Source organism: Python bivittatus, unplaced genomic scaffold (assembly GCF_059951505.1).
Source record: "Python bivittatus isolate LINGU-HERP-01145 unplaced genomic scaffold, Pbiv_v1 ctg000080_np1212, whole genome shotgun sequence".
Taxonomy (NCBI): Eukaryota; Metazoa; Chordata; class Lepidosauria; order Squamata; family Pythonidae; genus Python; species Python bivittatus.
Window position 1 is genome coordinate 45,601,524 of NW_028277035.1, and position 19,155 is coordinate 45,620,678.

General features: G+C 37.7%; 1 protein-coding gene across 2 annotated transcripts in view; it reads right to left on the reverse strand.

Annotated features, from left to right (window-relative positions):
• Positions 1 to 2,010, reverse strand: part of TRAIP (TRAF interacting protein) — a 35,949-nt gene extending 33,939 nt beyond the window's left edge. Inside the window, exons 1-2 of one of the 2 annotated variants that reach the window (XM_088133991.1) lie at positions 1,829 to 2,010; positions 787 to 887 (exon numbers count right to left, since the gene is read on the reverse strand). In XM_088133991.1, coding sequence (XP_087990117.1) covers positions 787 to 884 — 98 coding nt within the window. In that variant the 5' untranslated portion in view covers positions 885 to 887; positions 1,829 to 2,010. Of the gene's footprint in view, positions 1 to 786; positions 894 to 1,828 lie in introns of both variants that reach the window. The other variant, XM_007425806.3, reaches the window with a different exon arrangement.
• Positions 2,011 to 19,155: the final 17,145 nt, after the last annotated feature.

A 19,155-nucleotide genomic window follows, 5' to 3' on the forward strand; every position in this document is an offset into this window, starting at 1 on the left:
CACCAGTATATATACTATAGCTTTCAAAACTGTTCAGATTTCGCTGAAATTACAGTTTACAGTATCACAGCAGTGGACAGTTTGCCAATATCAATATTTCCATAAGAGCAGTATAGCATGCTAGATTTTGAGGGATGCAAATATAAAGTACTTCTGAAATTATTTAAAAAACATGATGTGTATTATTTTAAGATAAATGGATATAAATATGTCTTTGGAATACATAAGTTGCATGGAAATGTTATTTCTGACAGATCCTTAGAAAATGTGCATAAATTTTGCATTCAAAAATATGTAACTGTGTCACTATAAACATTAACTTTGAAATGACTCAGTAATGAGCCTATGTTAATACCGGCTCTTACAGAATTTTCAGAATCTTGAATACGACTTACTTAATATTTCTGACACAAGAGAATAAGAAAAATAAAAGTTACAAAGTGCCAAAAGAAAGGGATTTCAGATTTATAATAAACCAAAAATATTAAAAATGTAGATAATTTTTGTTTACATCTTCAATTTGTCATAACCTCCATAAGACACATTTCTGGGATGATAAAAGTACAGACATAAAAACTTAGTGATCTATCAATTTATCTTTCCTAAACACAAACTATTCAACAATATGCCTTAATGCCATTGATCAATCTTATTAAAGAACAAGATTTCAACTGTACTATATATGCAGAAATAAGGTGAAAAACAATGGTGGTAAAAACAATATATTCAAGAAAAACACCTCAGTTCTTTAACAACATCTAACGCCAATTTTATTCATATACTCACCACAAATGATGGAAAGTATGTCCACAGTGAATAGCTGCAACATCCGTCTCATTGTCAAAGAAATCAGAACAGATGGTACAATGGGCACGGATAGGCATGATCTATAACTTCAAAAGAACAATGTATGGATCAGGTATGGAATAACTTCTTCTAGAAAGGGAAACACCACTTTTAAAAGGCTTTAGGAAAATAGTCCTACAGGTAAATCTATCCAGTACTTCTATCACACATCTATACTTTGTGGAATTAAATTTGAACATCCAAAATAGAACAGCCCATATCAATGACTCAGTACTTCATGTTGTGTTTGATGACCGGAGACTGAATAACCCTAACCCTAAAGTTCAGCATTATTCTGTATTGATTTATCAGCTTCACCAGGGCTTTTACAAATATGAACATAAAATCTATAAAACATTTAAAATCAATAAGCATGTCACTTTTCAAAATTGTCTTCCTCTCCTTCCAAGCTGCAACTGATGTACAAAGCATCCTGTCCCATTCTCAACTGGCATTATTTCACCGTTGCATCCAATTTCCTAACTGGGCAACCTATAACGCAGAACAGAAGACTGTGCAACTCATAATGTGGATGCTCAACAGGACGACTGTGACTATCCAGCAAACAAGTCAGGGGCATTTCCCCTTTGGAAGCATAGAGACTTTGTCACTCAGCTATCGCTGAGAAACAAAGCCTACCCTCCTTGTGGGAAGCTGGAAAACGCTAAAAGAGAAACAGAGAAGTACAGTATTTAGTAAAGCCAACATATCAGAAGGACTCAACAAGAACCAGATCGATGCGCTGAGGCTCTCCCGAATTTAGGACTTGAGAGAGACCTCGGTTCTCCGCAAAATTTCCTTGGGTACCCGGTCTGTCTCAGCAAAACCGGCCTGGCAAAGGGGGCGGTGGGTCCGTGTGGTTTCCCCAGACGGTCAAAGGAAGGCGGCCCCACAACGGAGGGGGAGCATGAGGGAGGGCTCGATTTGCCCACGTCCACCATGAGCTCCTCGGCAGGACTTTCACGTTATCCCACCTACGCACCCAAAGACGGTTCCACGAGGATTCTTTCCTCCACCGTCCCGGGGATCAGAGTGGGGGGAGACGGCGCTCTCCGTATCGCAGCCGGGTTCAAGTCCTCTGATAATAATAAAAAAAGACAACCAGTTGATTTCCAGGATCCACCTTACAGTACTAGGTTGCAAAATCAAATTTGGCTCCTTTCGCCTCCTCTTCCGGAAGAGGGCGGAAATGACATGCGCAGGACGGGCGCAACCGTTCAAAAAACGTAAGCAGAAAGTTCCTGAGCCTCCGCGAATTTGGCCAGAAGTCAGAGGGGCGTGGCTAAGAGGCATCCGAGGCCGAGCAGCCCTTCGCGTCAACGCCTTTAGCGCTACTCTACAAGCAGCGGCGTGTAGAGAGCGCGTGTAGGTGGCTTGTTTGTTTAGCCCTTTTAATTTTGTTTTCTAGAAAAAGGCCGGTCTTAGCACTTAGAGATACATAGTGAGATTTACACACCTCAAGTGTCATGCTAAAGACTTAATTCTCCCTCATCTCCATTAGCATGAACTCTGTTTCTGGGCTAGGGTGAACTGGGATGGGTAGAGGAAGTAGGTAATCATATCCCTGCTTTAATGCTGCTCTTGATATGTGTAATTTTTATTAAATAAAATTTTAAAAGAATACAAATCATAAAATATCATAGTTGACATACTACCACGGCCTTTCTATCTGTGTGTATACGTCTCAAAATTTCTCAATTATTTTTCGTAAACATTCCACCACAGTACACAAATTTGTCTACTTACTTTAATTTGTTGCCATTTATATGTATATTACAATCTTTTCCCTGTCAAAATCAAGTACCCTGATCACTGATACATTACTTTTCAGATCCATAGATCCAAATAATCTACCTAACATTCACAACAAATCACTCAGGTTTCAGCCAACAACACAGCAATAGCTTTGTGCAAAACTGCACATACCTTCATGTCCTCAACAATGCTCCTCACCACAAGCATTCCTTATACTTTATAAACAGATTAAACAACTAATCACATGTCCTTGTCTTACTCCAATGCTGACCCATTTGCTAAGCGTTGCATTTCCCCCATATACGTTACTTCAATTAAATACTGCTCTTATCCCATTTAACAACCAGCCTTCAGCTTCATATGAATGGAAACATTCTATAATTCAAGCATGTTCGCTTTACCATACTTTTTCTAAATCAAACAAATAATGTTACTTCTCACATTCACATTTCTCACTGATTTGCTGAAGAGCAAGAATCTGGTTTGTATTGCACTTTAAAAATGTCTTCATTACCATCTCCTGTTCCCTTTCAGTTTGAATTATGGCAGATACCTTTCCAGGCATACTTACCAAACTAATCCCCTTACAGTTTTTCCATTAGCTTATCCTATCTTTCCTTTTGTGTAGAGGAATAGCCACGGCTGTCCTCCAATTGTCAGCTACAGATGTGGTTTTCACATGCACATGTTAACCAAGTCTCACAGTCACTCTATAAGCAAATCATATCCATATTTTAACATTTCTCTAGTTATATCATCTACACCTGCAGCTTTACCATATTCTCACATAATTTATGATTTAATTTTTATCAATTATTTTCTTGGACATTTTTATAGCATTCATTTCATTTCCACTCTTTGATATACCACTATCACTCCTATCCCTTCTAGCAATCCCTCACTTCATTTTCATCCCAAATAATTTCATCACATTTAATTTCAATATTCTGCTGCAGTGTTCTTGTCTAGCCCTCTTCTGCCATTTTCAAAACATTTTTTTAATTTCCTTAAAACACTCTGCATTTTTTCTCCCTCTTTTAACTGTTCCTTGCTCTTTGACTACATTCTCTGCAAATCTTCTTTCTGTACATAGTACACAATATATTTCCTCTCATCCTAATTTTTGCAGCATTCTCTTATATGGATTTTTCTCATCAACGGCCTCTTCCTTCTTTGTTATTCTACCAGGTAAACTTTTCCATACATCTCATACCTTAAATTCACATGCTTCTGTGGCATTCTGTATTATAATTCTTTTTCACTCTATTCCAAACAGTTTCCACATCCTTTTTCCTTATATCCACTTTCCATTCATTCCACTGAGAGATTAATCTGTGTACTGCTTATTCATACAGAACTCATATGTTGTCTTCCTGCAGTCGTTCTACTTTCCCTCACATTTAGTAATAGAAAGTGTAGGCTAGACTACCAGCCTTTGTTGAACCTGTGCCACGTGCAGCCTGTTCTATTAATGGCAGGATAGTACTGGTCAGTTTTGACATATTTTGGCCAGGATGCTACAAGTCTAATCAAAACTCAGTTTTATCCAAAGCTTGCTCTAGCTATTCTGTGTCAGCTAGGGTCTGTAATCTAGAGACTATCTTGGAAACAAATACACAGTTTTCCATTTCCCACAAAGTAGAAGGTATATGCAATATACCAACAGATCTCCCCCCCCCCCCAATCTCTCTCTCTCTCTCTTTTTCCCTCTGTCTCCTTCTCATAGGCCCACATGCACGCTCATACTCACAAGTAAAATATATTGTCCCCAGCCTGTTCCATTTCAGAATAGGAGTTTAGGGATAGGACCTTTTAGTGGGGAGTTAGAATGTGGTACTATTATTACAAGATACTCCTTAAACACAAGGGTTGCATCATTTGTGACAATTGACAATTCGGAAGAAATCATGAATCTACCATGTTTATATGTGAAGAAGTGGACTGTAGACTCCTCAGGCCCTATTTGTTTATATATATTTGGTAGTATGATGGTAATGGAAGAAATGCAAATCTTATACATGATTACTTCTGATCATAAACTCTTTCATTACCTTACAGGACATTTGTCCTGACACACCAGACTGATTGCATCTTTTCCAAGCATATGACCAGACATCCATAAACCTGAATGAGTGCCAGCTGAGGTATAGTTACCAACCTGCAAAAACTGATTGACCGTTAGATGATAGCAAAGCAATACAGAAAATAGCAACTCTGTGCTACTATCTAGTGATCATCTGGAGTTTTGCAGTCGAAATCTGGTAAATCTAGTTGAGGCCCAATCAGTTAAGATAACCAGATTAGGTGTAAGTTGAAGTTATTAGACTAGACATGTATTTGTGCTTTTGTTGACATAATACAATTTTTACCATTATAGCTTAATGCTAGAAAGTTAGCAATGACAGAATGGCTAGAAAATGTATAGATGATTCTGTCTAAGCAATTATTTTTACATGCTATTTTTATATGTTATTGAAGCTGATTACTAATTTCCTATTTCTTATTTACCTCAAAATTCCATATTGTTCAATAAGAAACCTAAGTAACTACTAGTAGAAAGTTTATTACGGTCAAGAGACCCAACATGAATTTAGATCACAATATAACAAACCACAAATATTTACCAGTGTATCATGATACACACACACACACACACACAGTGTGTGTGTATCATGATACACTGGTAAATATTTGTGGTTTGTTATATTGTGATCTAAATTCATGTTGGGTCTCTTGACTGTAATAAACTTTCTACTCATGTGGGCCTGTGTGTGTGTGTGTGTGTGTGTGTGTATATATATATATATTTGTGTAATATATAGACATATTTAACAATATATTGGAATTTGACCATTCCTAGCTATTTCACTAGCTGTACCCAAACAGCACTACTGTTCTGTACCTCAGAATAAACTTTATCAGTTTTTTTAATGTTATAGTTTCTTGTAGCCCCAATTTATGTTTGTGTTTTACCGACAGATTGTGTTTAATTTAATGGAACTTATGTATTTAATGGAACTTAAATGTAGCATGTGTAGGGTTGTGCATCACAGCCTTATCACATTCATTTGGAAATAAGTCCAAATTATTTTAGTGGCATGTGCTTGAATCAAGGTAAACATGGAGAGTTAAATTTATGCAGAATAGTCTAAGCAAGTTTAGCCTAGAGAGAAATTGTTTATTATTTATTTTAAAAATATATCAACTGCCTTTCAAGGTAGCTTTAAGTAGTTCATAAAATGTCAGTAATATAAAATTAAAAACATAAATAATAGATAAGAATGAACTAAAGCATAAACACTAACATCTTTGTTGAAGTTGCAGTTAAAATTGTTTCCCATTAGCAGCCTACTTATCCAATTTAGGAGAAAACCTCTTAAAATAAGTGTGATTTAAAGTTTCCATTAAAGCCTGGTAATTAGGGGTCTGTTGTACCCTACATAGTAATGTATGTGACAGATGTGAGGCCATGGGGGTGGGGAAGAATAATTCAATTCCAGGGCACCATAGTTCAGATTTTTCTTCAATGCAAAAATGATCATGTACGTATCTTGCATCAGACTGCTGTTTTAAAAACAACAACAAAATCCTTTTTCATGTTATGCTTTCTTTAGACAACTCATCTGAAGCAGTTGACGTGATCCATAAAAACTTATTTGATAATAAAATGGATTAGTCATTAAAGTGCCGTAAAACTATTTTTTCTACTGTTCCTGAGGAACAGAATTATTTTCCATGCTTTTTAACCCCTTATTAAGACAGTTCCTTCAACTATCTAAGATAAAGTATTTAACTATAGCAACTTTTAGAATTTTGTTTTGTTGTTCTGGGTTTGCTGCAGAGGATTTGGAGCCATCTATAACTGAAATAATTATAGCAGCATCTAAGTACATTTTAACGCCTCTGCAAATTTCTCAAAGGAGCAGTGACTTGAATGAATGCAATGATGGTTGGACCAGGTGCTTTTTTTCAACACTTGGGAGAGAATAGATTTATATCCCATTCATGTCAATCTAAGAGTGACATCAAGACAAAACTCTTGGGAAAATCAGTTTTGGTTAGATGCTGTATATCTGTATCTAACATATTTTTCTGTAATATAGGGATCTGATACATTTCAGCTAGAGAATAATTCTTCTGGAGATTCAAACTACAAATATATATGATGTAGTGGAAATGATCAGGAAAGTGGTATAAAACTTGACATTTCCAGAATAAGGTTTGGAAAAGAAAACCGTTTTGTGGTGGTACTTGAAAATTGTGGATGCTGATGGCTTCTTTCTTGCTGTCTCTTATATGCTGAATAAAAACATGAACTTTGCAATCCAATTTGTATCTTCTCAGAAGGAAGCCCTACCGTGTTGAATGGGAATTACTCACAACAGTGTGTGTATAGGATTGCAATCCAACACAGTTTTGCAGAATGTTTGCTACCTGCAGAACGGAATGCCAAGAGAAATCTGGCAGCAGGCTTGTATAATAGTTGAGCTGTAGTTGTAAAATTAGTAGAGTATTGTGGACAACATTCATATATACTACACAGGGCATTTTTAGACGTTTTCATTCTCTTGGTATGAAGAGGTAAAATGTAATGTTAAATGCTTGTGACAAATGTTGGTGTTCTAAAAATCTATGAATTTAAATGTAAGAATTTTGAAAGGTGGATATGCTTTTGCATTTCAGTCTCCTTGCAGTATCTCTTTCACCTGCAAATCTACTCATTGTCTCTGAAAAAACATTTTTATTTCTCCACACAGTTGTTTTTCCTTTACCAGTTCTACACAGTTAGAAATGGTATCACATTTTAACATTTCTCTGCACTGAAGTGACTCTGATCATAATTACATAGAGCGCTGAAAAATCAAATAAGCTTCAGATGAGTCAGCATTCTGTTTTGTAATGATTAAAGAAATGCATATGGGTAGTTTACTAGTATACCATAAAGGTAAGAGTTCTCGCTCAGTATCTGTCTCCAAATAAGCAAAGTTCAGTGGCAAGTAACACCTTTGGTCCCATAAGCTATAAAGGCTAGTATCATCTGTGATAGTCCAATTCTCTCCATTGCCTTGTAATCCAATGACCATCATTATATTTTGTAGAAACTGGACCCATAAATTAATCATGCATTATATAAAGATACATTTTAAGTTCACTGCCAATCTAATATTATGGGACAGAGGAAAAGCCTCCTTCTAGTTTCATCTCTCCCATTATAAACATTGAAGCTGCTTCTAATTCTTATGCCAAAGAGAGTCATTTTGTAAGCAAGGGACAAATTGTAGAAACCTTCAAACCTGGGAATACTCAATGACTCAAAAAGGCTGGAGGAAGAGGCCCAGGTTTTAAACCTGGGGACTAACATATACAGAAGGCAGGATTCTGAGTTGCTGTTTGATAGAGAACTTCTTCATAGGTATGTCTTCCTTCTCAGCTGCATCAAATATACCTATCTAACCTTCATGCATCTGCTTGGGGATGTGGAGTGGGGACAGAATTTAATTACCATTCCTGGTACAAAGTTCTGGTATCCATTTGATCAACTGATTTATTGATTATGTGCTATCAAGTTTGTGTGGACTCCTAGTGGCCACATAGATAGTCTTTCTTCATGATGATCTATCCTTAACCTGGTCCTTCAGGTCTTCCAATGGTGCACCCATCACTACTATAAGTTAAGTCCACCCACCTTGGTATTGGTCATCCTCTTCTAATTTTGCCTTCCACTGGTATCCATTAGTTCTCTTTAAATTAACAAAGTCAAAATGATTAGGGTGTTCCTTGTAGAATAGGAGCTTCAAATTATTTATCAGGATTAACTTTCCTACTGCCAAACAGTATATTGTAGCATTTACAAATTTAACAGAGCATAAGATTTTATGGATGAGAATCCACTTTATAAGTGTCACAAAACACTTATTTTGTCTGGTCTCTAGAATTCCCATTCTTTGCTATTTCTACTCTTGTGGTGGAAACCAAGGAAGTGGAGGAGCTATGCCAATTTTATGTGGGCTTTTTTTTGGTTCATTTTTCCCCTTCAGGATGGCTGTATGCATATTAGCATTGCTGCAATAATAATAGGTGAATTAAAAACAACATGCTGAAGAAACAGACAACTTGACAGGGTTGAATTAAGGAGATGGCAGTAAAATGTGTGGGCAGATATATAAAAAGGGAGCTACAGAAAGATTGTTGTCAATGATCACGTTGCTCCTGTGTCACCAGCATCTTGACTTTTCAGGGGGGAACAGCTTCTGCATTAATTGGATTGATAATATTTAAAAGAGAAAAAGTGGATTTTTTGATACACATTAACTGAAACAACAGAATATTTGCAAATGCACATTAAAATGTGTCTTTAGCTTTTGCTAATTAGCTTGTTCACTCTTCAGTTTTCCTAGCATCTATATTCTACTCTTTTACTAGTAATTGTAACAGGATTTCCTAACAGAGAACTTCCAAATGTATTTAACAGGCCAGATTACATTTTCTTGTTTTTGCTCTGAAAGAGGGTATACTATAAGCTGGGTTTGCTCCAGTCCTCCCAGTTATTCTGATAGGAAACTGAAAGACTTGTAGCAATCCCATTTTTCCAGTTATATTCCTGCCTAGCTCTGTGTTACCAGTTGGGAGGGGTAGTGATGTAAAACTTCACCAATAGTGGGCCTCTTCTTCCAATATTTTCCAGTAAAAGGTAATTATGATTGTCTACCAGGAGTGAGAACGAACCTTCTGATGCACATCTGTTTGGAGAATACTTAGTCATTCTACCAAGGATTGCTTGTTTTAGCCCAATTCTAAGAAGACACAACTGGAAGGTGGTTTGGTTCTTCCTACCCAAAGCCAGAAATGCCAAACGTAACAGACCTTGTATCAGTCCTGAAACACAAGACTATACTTGTGTACCTGTGCAATCTTGTACAAAAAGAATAAGAAATAATTCCATCATCAAACTGCTATAATAACTTCTAACATAAAAAGAAGTTTATTGGGTGAATATAGAGGAACAAGGGAAGGCAACAATCACTCATGGGAATTCTAAGTAAAATCAGTACAGTCAACTAAAGTATCCATTTATTAGTCCCTAAAACATGTCTTTGGATTTCAGCCCATATGGTTGTTTCTTTGGACTACCTGCTTGATATTGTAAGGCAAGCCCTTTTAAGCACTATCCTTACTTTTATACGATGTGGAGACAACTAAAAGCCAGTCTGTTTTTGGAGACTGATTGTTGCTTTCCCTAAACAAAGGAAAGGTGGTTTCAGTGTGTTCAAGAAAGAAAGGTATGACCTTTCAAGGCAAAACATCTGAGCTTCCTAAAGAATTCATTTTCACCTTGGCTCTTAGGAACCTATTTGGTCTCCTTTGCAGAGCAGTGTTAACACTGGTTGCTGGATTTCTTCACAAAGAGAAATTTCCTTCCTTACTGGTGGGCAACCTATGGAAAGTAGATTTCTTTGCACTCCTTGGTCAATGGGGATAAAGCCCAATGAAAGGACAAGTATCTCATGTATATGAGAAATTCTTATGGTGGCATTTATGTAGATTATCTTCTTGCTTTTCAGTTGATTCTGTAGTATTTTCCAGGAATCGACATTAATTATATTGTTTATGCATCAGATTTTATTTTCTAGTTATAAGCAAGTTAGTAAGAAATTTAAATGCAACAGCATTATAAAGCAATGTTGGCTTCCTAACTTCTCACTCTAGTGTTAGTGACAATCTGAAAACAAAAATGGACATATATAAGAGATGGAAAGATAAAGAAGTTAAAGGAAGAATATACAGACATAGCTTGGAACCATAGAAAGGATAGTAGCTAAGAATGTGTTAAGGATGGTGAAGAACAACAACAAAAAGGGGCTTTTTCAAAAATGTTCAAATTAAATGGAATACAAAATAATCAGTATACCGGCTGCTCAGTCAAAATGAGAAAATACTAACCAGTAAACACAACAGCAAAAAAGGCAGAGCATCTCTTGCTTTATCTCAGTCTTCTTCAACAACTAGATATCCATTTCACAGGAAATAGTAAAGAGCAGGATGTAGAGGCAGAATTGTTTCTGGGAATACCTATTTCTTTTGAATTAGTTTAAACCTCTAGGGCCTAGAATGATATCCTAGGGTACTGAATAATGAACCCTACGTATTATCTTGGAGAAATCTTGGAGAACTGTTGAAACTGTAAATGACTGGAGGAGAGTAAATGTTGCTTCTATGTTCAGAAAGAAGGAAAAGGAAGATCCAGAGAATTACAGGCCAATTAGTGTGGCATCAATACTGGGAAAGATTCTTGAGTAAATCATGAAATGAATTATCTGGAGGCACCTTGAAAACAATGTGATGACTACCAGAAGTCAGCATTGGTTTTACTAACCTTATCTCACTTTTTAAAATTATTAATTTCCTTAGTGAATTGTGGGAATATTATAGATCAGCATTTCTCATTTTGGTCTCAGGACCCCTTTACATTCTGAAACATTATTGAGGACCCCAAAGAGCTTTGTTTGTTTTCGAGAAAATGTCTGCCAAATATCCCAGTCTGAATAACCGTAGTTTGTCAGTCATACTTTCAAGAAAAATGCAGCTAGTTCAACTTGTGACTCAGACAGTTGCACAAGTGCTGTTCCATTGTTATCTCACGCTTTATGCATAATTCCCATTTCATTGCACCGAATATTAAAAAATCGTGTACTCAGAGGTCAAGATTTAATAAAATTAGTCATTTCTACTGCTTCATCAAGGACATTCTTAAGTGAAACTGGCATTTATTTTTTACTGCAAGTGCATGGTAGTGAGGAATACAATGACTACTAGTACACTATGGTGCTGGCAGCTTTGCTCTAATGTACACTCGTGAGAGAATGAGAAAATGAAAATGAAAAAGCAAACAATGTCTTAGTGTTATTATGAAAGTAGTTTTGAACTTGTGGGCCTCCTGAAAGGGTCTCCAGGACCCTCAGGGGTCTGCAGACATTTTGAGAATGGTTGCTATAAATATAATATATCTTGATTTTAGCAAATCATAGGACAAAGTGCATGATGCCATTCTGATCAGCAAGAATGAAACTTCAGAGACAAATGCAAAGATAGACAATTTGGAAACAGAAATCAAATCCTCAGGTATAAAACAGGGAATACCCAGCCTGGTAATGGTACCTGTGAAAAGGATCTTGGAATAGTAGATGTTTGCAAACTGAATATGAGAGAGCAGTGTAATATGGCTGCAAAAAGAAAAAAAGACAAATGTAATTTTAGAAAGCATCAACAAAGTTTAATTTCCAGATTAGAGGAAGTAATGGTTGTACTTTATTCTGTATTGGTCAGACTCTGCCTCAGGTACGGTGTCTAGTTCTGAGAACTAAAATGTAATGATTCAGGCAAACTGGAATAGGTTCAGGGAAGGTCAATGAGGATGATTGGAGTCTTGAAACTATGTCTTAAGATGAGAGACTGAAGTGAGTAGGATTGTTTAGCCTCGAGAAGAGTTAACTGAGAAGGAATATGTTAGCCTTTCTGAACCTGACAGTGCAAATCAGCAGTGTTTTTGATTTGATTTTGATTTGTTTCTGTGATCCTTTTCAAAATTATTTTTTGATTTTTGAAAGCAATGGTTTTGTTACCTGATCTGGAAATGTTAGTAACTGAACAGGTTATGATAGTATTCTTAGCAAGCCTACCAGTTCTGCTTCAAAAGTGTCTTTTAGGTTTCTGTAATTCTCTAAAGGCTTAAAAAGGCATTTTTAAAAAATGTCTTCACAAAGTCTTCCTATTTTTTTAAGCTCCTATTGTTTTCCAGTTCTATAACTGGAGGGGAAGGGATGTTGTCTCCTTTTCTAGGGACTGTTACAACTCTTTTAATACTTTCTACGAGAATGGGAAGAGCAGCATTTCATTCTTCCATGAAATGGAAGGTATCTTTCAATATACCTGCTGCCTAGTGTAGAAAAGGAACTGCCCTGGTAAATTCAATTTTCCATATTTCTTGCAGTGCTAGAAAACTGAATGCAAATATGGAAGCAAGATTCTAGTTGCTGATGATTGACTGAATGTTTACCGAGAAACATATTTTGTACTCAGGAAATGGCTCCCATATCTGTCATAAACCCTCAGAGGATTAGAGGAGGGATCCATTACGCACAAAGTCTCTGGATATCTATTAAGATATCTGCATTTTGTATTTTGGACACAGGAATGTATTTATTTGCTTGCTTGAGAAATATAAGATGGTGCCACAGAAACTCTTTCCCAGACTGAAAGGGGTGGGGCTGAAATGCAAAAGTGAGGAATACGATGGAAAAAATAGTTTCCCTTCCTCTCACTAATAATTAGAGGAGAAGCAGAAGATCCATTTCATTTGTTGGCAAAGAATAGATGCATGTCGTAGCTGTGTCCCCCTTATCTGCATATATCGGACTGGGGCCAATGTTTTCCTTCCACAGGGGTCTTCTGCATGGTAGCACTAAAGGCGGTAACCCAGTACAGGAACCGGCATCAAAGTAGCCCAGCTTAACGAAGAGCTGACCATACTTGGAATCCTTGTTCTGCCTGGCAGTACAGGATAAGGGCTCTGTTTCTCTGGGAATATTGCTTTTGGTTCCAATAAATGACAGCAGAAGTTACGCAGGGCTTTTGCCATTAATCCTCCAACCCTATGGAGTGATCTCTCAGTAGGATCAGAGAACAAGAGAGCCATTTTCCATCACTTTTTTCTTAGTATTTCTCTTGCCACCCATGTACAGAAGGAGACACGACAAGACCCAGCCCCACCTTTTCTGGTCTCACTTTTCTTGCTGTGGGTTGCAGGCACAGGGGGAGGGTAGGAGTGAAAGCAAGTCTTCTTCTCCTCTACCGGGGAAGGAATCTTGCCAGCCAAAGAGCTGCTTCCAGTTTTCTTTCCCTTGTGTAGGAAAGGATGCTGTCTGCAGTGAACACCTTCTTCAGCTTTACTATACTGTATGGGACTTTTGGCTGCAGAGCTCTCATGACTTCCATTTCCAGGGGGGAGCTGATTTTACAGCTGCCATCCCCTACAGGGGTGCTGGCAGCCGAGGTGTTTCAAACTGGGTCTGCAACTTGCTCTTCTATGGTATACCTGCCCATTCCCTCTCCACTGCGTAGGTGCTACAATGCTGAAGGTGTCTGTGTGGAGATTTCCAGTGTATCTCGTGGGCTTTCAGAAGACCCCTGGGCAGATGTCCAGAATATTCCCTGTGACTTTGGTGTTGTGGCAGCAAAGCCATGGGTTGGGGAGGCTGGGGAGTGCTGTTTCCTCCTGTGGTACAGTAGCCCCTTTCAATCTTGACATGCCTCAAAGTGACATGTGTCCAGCAGCTGCTTCAGAGGTGGGTTGGCAATGAGATGAAGGCTCTGTCATGAGGAAATGCCCTTGACAGTTAGTGGGGCAAGTTCATGCCACAGCAAGCAGAACATGTAGATTTACCCATATTTTTTGTTGTTGTTGTTGATTTTCCCCTTTCAGTGCAGTTTTCTATATCCCTGAAAAGCTGTTCTCGAAGCTTGGGAATGAGGATGGAACTGCAGAGGTGGGGGAAATTCAGAGCAAATTACATTATGGCACCCCCCTTATTGAGCAAAACTCTGTTTGGAGATGTTCCTACTAGTGGAAACACAGTGGATAATATGCAAACAGAAACAGACAGTGCAAAAGCAGAGGTTCTCTCAGTTTATTCTTTTCAGGGACTTTATTTTTTCAGTGGTACAGTGCAGCAATTACATAGGAATTTCTGGGTGGCTGTAGTTGAAATAAAACAGTTTCATAGACTGAACTCAAACATACAAACATGCAGCTACTTGTGAAGAGAGGAGAAAGAAAAAATGCTGAAGGCAGGAACTGAGGCTGGTAGGTGGCTGAGAAGGCCTCACCTTGGGGAGGTCAATTCCTTAGACTGTTCCATAAAACCAAACTACCGTTCATGCGCCTTGTGTGGGATGAAGTCTTGGATAACAAGATCCAGTGAAAGGAAGAGAGAGTGCATCTATTTCATGTATGGGATGACAGTTGTTTTCCTGAGACAGGCTCTGTCTTGAACAGGTCTATAACAAGCAAACTTAATAGAAACAGCTTCCATTACCCTTCAGATGCAGCGATGTGGAAAGCATACAACTGCATATCGTTGTTCTTAAAAGGCTATAGGTTTCTATTAAGAAAAGAAATGGCAGCTGGAATCGCCCTTGCCTTTGGATACAGTTAAAGTGAGCCTCCCAGCAACTGAGTAATGCTAGTGGTGTACCTAGCAGGTTCTAGTCCTGCCTTAGGCACAAAGCTAGCTAAGCAGACAAGGGCAAACCCCTTCCAAAAACAGCTCCCAAGAAAACTCCAGGGGGCAGTCCCCAGAAGTCAAAGCTGACTTGAAGGAACATTTTTTCCCCTCTGTTGTTGCAGTGCCACCATCGACCACGAAACAGCTGATCATGTGTGGGCAGCAGCGGCCCAACTCCACACTCACAGCTAATTTCCTTGTGTCTTCAGCAGCACCCCCCTTATTCCCTGCACCCGGCCCTGGTACATCACTGCTAAGCACTAAAGGGGAATGTACAGCTTTTATTATGAGAATTAGTAGTTACCCATGCTTCTGAAATTATTGTGTCACTAGTCTTATGTTTCTTGTTCTGAAATGATCCCACAATATTCATATATTGCCATCTGAACTGCCCAAGCCCTAGTCCAAACTACAAAACAGCCTAATGCTAAAGTCAGCCAACCACAAGATAATAATTCCCATTTAAAATGAAGTTCAATCCAATCTAAAATCCCATTAATTAACAGAGCAGTTCACCAGCTATTATTCAAAAGAAAGGTCAATTAAACAATATTAAGTGGAGATAATAAAGCTAAAAATCCTGTATAGTCTTGCCTGAAATTAATGAGAGTTCATGATCAATCAATTTCAAATACCTGAATGGGGATTGGGTATTTAGAGATATTTGTGTGTACAGCAAACTAAATATTCCTCAATCTATAATCTAATCTACAACAATCTTGTTTATACTATTCTTTAATGTGTTTTTAAAATAATGAATGGAAAGGTTTATACTTTTCTAAATTAAAGATAAATATTTGCTCAATACAAAATTATATTGAAAAAACACTCAAGATGTTTTATTATGAACAAGCTGTGTCAGAAAACAGTGAAACTGCTTTAGCCTTGAATAAGGATTTTATAGTTGGCCAGTAGCTGAAGTACATTTCTGAGTACTGTATACCATTTTCATTTTCAAAATGGTCACACAGAGGACAAATTAGGACCAAGTCTGCTGTAGGTTCCATTGTCAATATTGGCAGTATTTATTACAAGGGGGCCAATGTTGGGACTTGTTATAAGTTAAATTACTCTGTTGCATGTTCAAAGGCAGAACTAGTGTACAATGGAACACCACAGCAGATCTAAGAATCTGTCTTACAGCTAACAGTCTTACAACAAACAACAAAGACCATAAGAGCCTGTTTTTTTCCTTAAATATTTTTCTAAGAGGTGACAACCACACAGTTGTAAGGCTATCTTTTAATGCTGTATCAGTAATACACACTCTCTCTCTCTCACACACACACACACACACATGCACACAGTGTAAGTTTGATGTGAGACATGGATATGCATACCAAAAAATGAAGATATGTATCTATGACAAATCATAGACTCTCTTTTATCAAGTGCATGCAACATGAAGCCATACTAGCTATGCCTATACACAAATCACACATAGATGAAATGATAAATTCCTAGGCATTTCCTTTCCCAAAGCTGTTGTTTTAGCCAGAAGAACCATTGTGGCTGCCCACTTCAGCAGTCATATGGGATTCACAGTTTCTTTTGGAGAAAAGAAAACACCTATGGGGGCTCAGGAACTAACTTGAAGCAGGAACGAAAGTCTATAGTCCTTGACTATTGGTGGGTGATGCCATCACGAAAGCTTAGAAGACAGAAATCGGTGAGACTTCTCCGGACTGTTCCTCCCACTGTATCAGCCCATGTGGCTCCCAGCCGGTTCTTGGTTGTTACATAACTATGTCAGCCATTGGGTGCAGCATTGTAAGAAATATTATTCTGGAGTTAAGCTTTTCATATAGGTGCTTATATTTCTGGGAAACATGTCTGGCTCCCCAAAGCTTGTATCTCTACATCCCAAATAACTGATATCAGAAGTACTCCTCCTATCTTAGTTGGAAATCAAAGTACTCCTAAATCCAAATGTGCTGTTAGGAGTCTGCCTTTGCTTGCAAATGAACATACTGAAGTTCCAAGTAGTCACTGCTAATGCTTTGACATGGTTTTAGGAATTGTATGCTATGAAAGCCTAACAACTTTGAGATGGGTGATATTATAGGATTGCATTTTTACATAAGGATTGGGTTTGCACATGCCACTAAGCTGTGTTTTGTGAATAAATCACAAACTCTGCATATGCCAAAGCATAAATCATATTTTACAAAGGACAGTAGCTGGATTCACACAATATACTAACCTAAAAAACAAACCGTATTTTGGCATAATGTGATGCTTAAACTCAGTAAATAATTACTATATATGTGAATCAGACTTTCTCCAAATTTTACAGTAAGGGAAACCTTGTTGAGGCTCTCACTGAATTCTACAACAGGAACCATAGCCTAGTCTCCTCTATAGATGGACAATATGGATATCTGAAAAAACCCCATTTGGCCGTTGGGGTCCATCTCATGAGGTACATGTGCATAAAAACCTTAAATCCATAGGCCATTTGTGTGGGACTGACCTCAACAGACATCTAGGAGTAGCAGAAGCAACGATGGAACAGTATGCTGGTTCTGTGCTCAGGGCTGAATCAGGCATTCCATGTATTGCCAAACAGGCCCAGAAGCTATCCATGTATCAAGAATTAGGAGAAGACTCTAAGGGGGATCATATCACACACCCGCAGTTTCTTATAAATGTTAAAGACTTCTTATGATGTTAGATCCTCCTGCCAGAAAGGAGCAAATCCATGACATGGGATTCTTTCTCATCAGTTGCATAGAAGAAAAGCTGTGATACTGTGATGCCAAATGTGTGACATCCTAAATGTCACCAAAATTCTAGTCTCTTCTTTGTTTATGAACGGAATGAACTGAAAAATGGCAGAGATGACATGTTTTGAAGAGGGGAAAAATTGGGTTTCTTCTCTCAGCAATTTTACTTGCAAGAATATTAGAATACCCTTGCTGAGAAAAACAGCATGCTTTTCCCGTTAGAATCACATAATTTCTCTGAGACTTTTCAAATGTACGCATTTTGTACACTTGTTGCTGTGTTTGTCAAAATGACTTAACGCGTATGTGTAGGATAATGCTCTCAGACTCTTGTAACAGATGCTGCGTCCGTGTCATTCTCTCATATTTGTTTACAACTGAAAAAATATCCTTTATGGACAGGAATTCTGTAAACCTATTTATTAATATTTTATATACATTTACAATATTTTTGAAAGCAGAGTATCATCTTCATCTCTGATAGATGGGAAATAGCAATAATTCCAAAAATTGCAATGTTTATTCTGGCTCAGGAATGCTAACTTTTGGAATATAACATATAAAAGGAAAAGGAATATATTCTTTTGCCATTACCTATTGGCAAATTAGTTCTTTGCCTAGTGCAGTTTAGGAGGAGACACTTATGGGAAGTGATTAGTGTGTATGAGTGTCTTTACCTTTTGTACCAACACAGCATGTCTCTCCTGAACCCACTTATTCCTGCAATTCTTTTCTTTGTATATGTTCTGCCCCACAAAGTTGTCTGCTCCTGTAGACTGTCATCGTTTTGGTTTTTGAAACTCAGTTCCACTTAAAAGCTGTATTTCCACCTAATAACATATTTAAGTTTTGTCACTGAAGGAATTCAGATAGGTGCAAAAAAAGGTCTGTTTGCAGAAAATTAGCCGTTTGTACAATAAAAGTAAAGAATCTCATTTTCATTTGTATTTGGTCTCTCTACCTAACACTGACTGGTATACTTCTATTTGCAAGTGATTCTGTTCCTTCCATAATATAAGTAAGGTTTACATAAGTGTTCATTGAGGTGGAACCCCTATGGAATTTGCCAGTAGGATTCTGTCAAGTTGTGAACCGTCTGTCTCTGCTGCAATGCTAATTGGCACTAATTCATGTTACGTGTATCCTATGGTTGCTCTTATTCCAACCACTATTGCTAATAACCTGGAGTTCCATCTTCCTGATTTACATAATCTACAATCATGCAACATAACTGCCTATCCTGAATCCTTAGGTAAAATAATATCTTAGGTATCTTTTATCTTCCTTACCTCAGCCTACCCACAAGTGATACTTAAAAATTTCACCTGTCCAGAAAAAAGACACAAATAATCCTCACAAATAATAGATCTATGGAAGATCTCTCTCTCTCTCTCTCTCTCTCTCTCTCACACACACACACACACCCACACACACATGCACACACACCCACACCATACATAGACAACCATTAAGCTGACATGGAGCAAAAATGCAACAGAAGTTCTGAACAGCAGCTGAACATGTGAACTCTATATACATTTTCTACT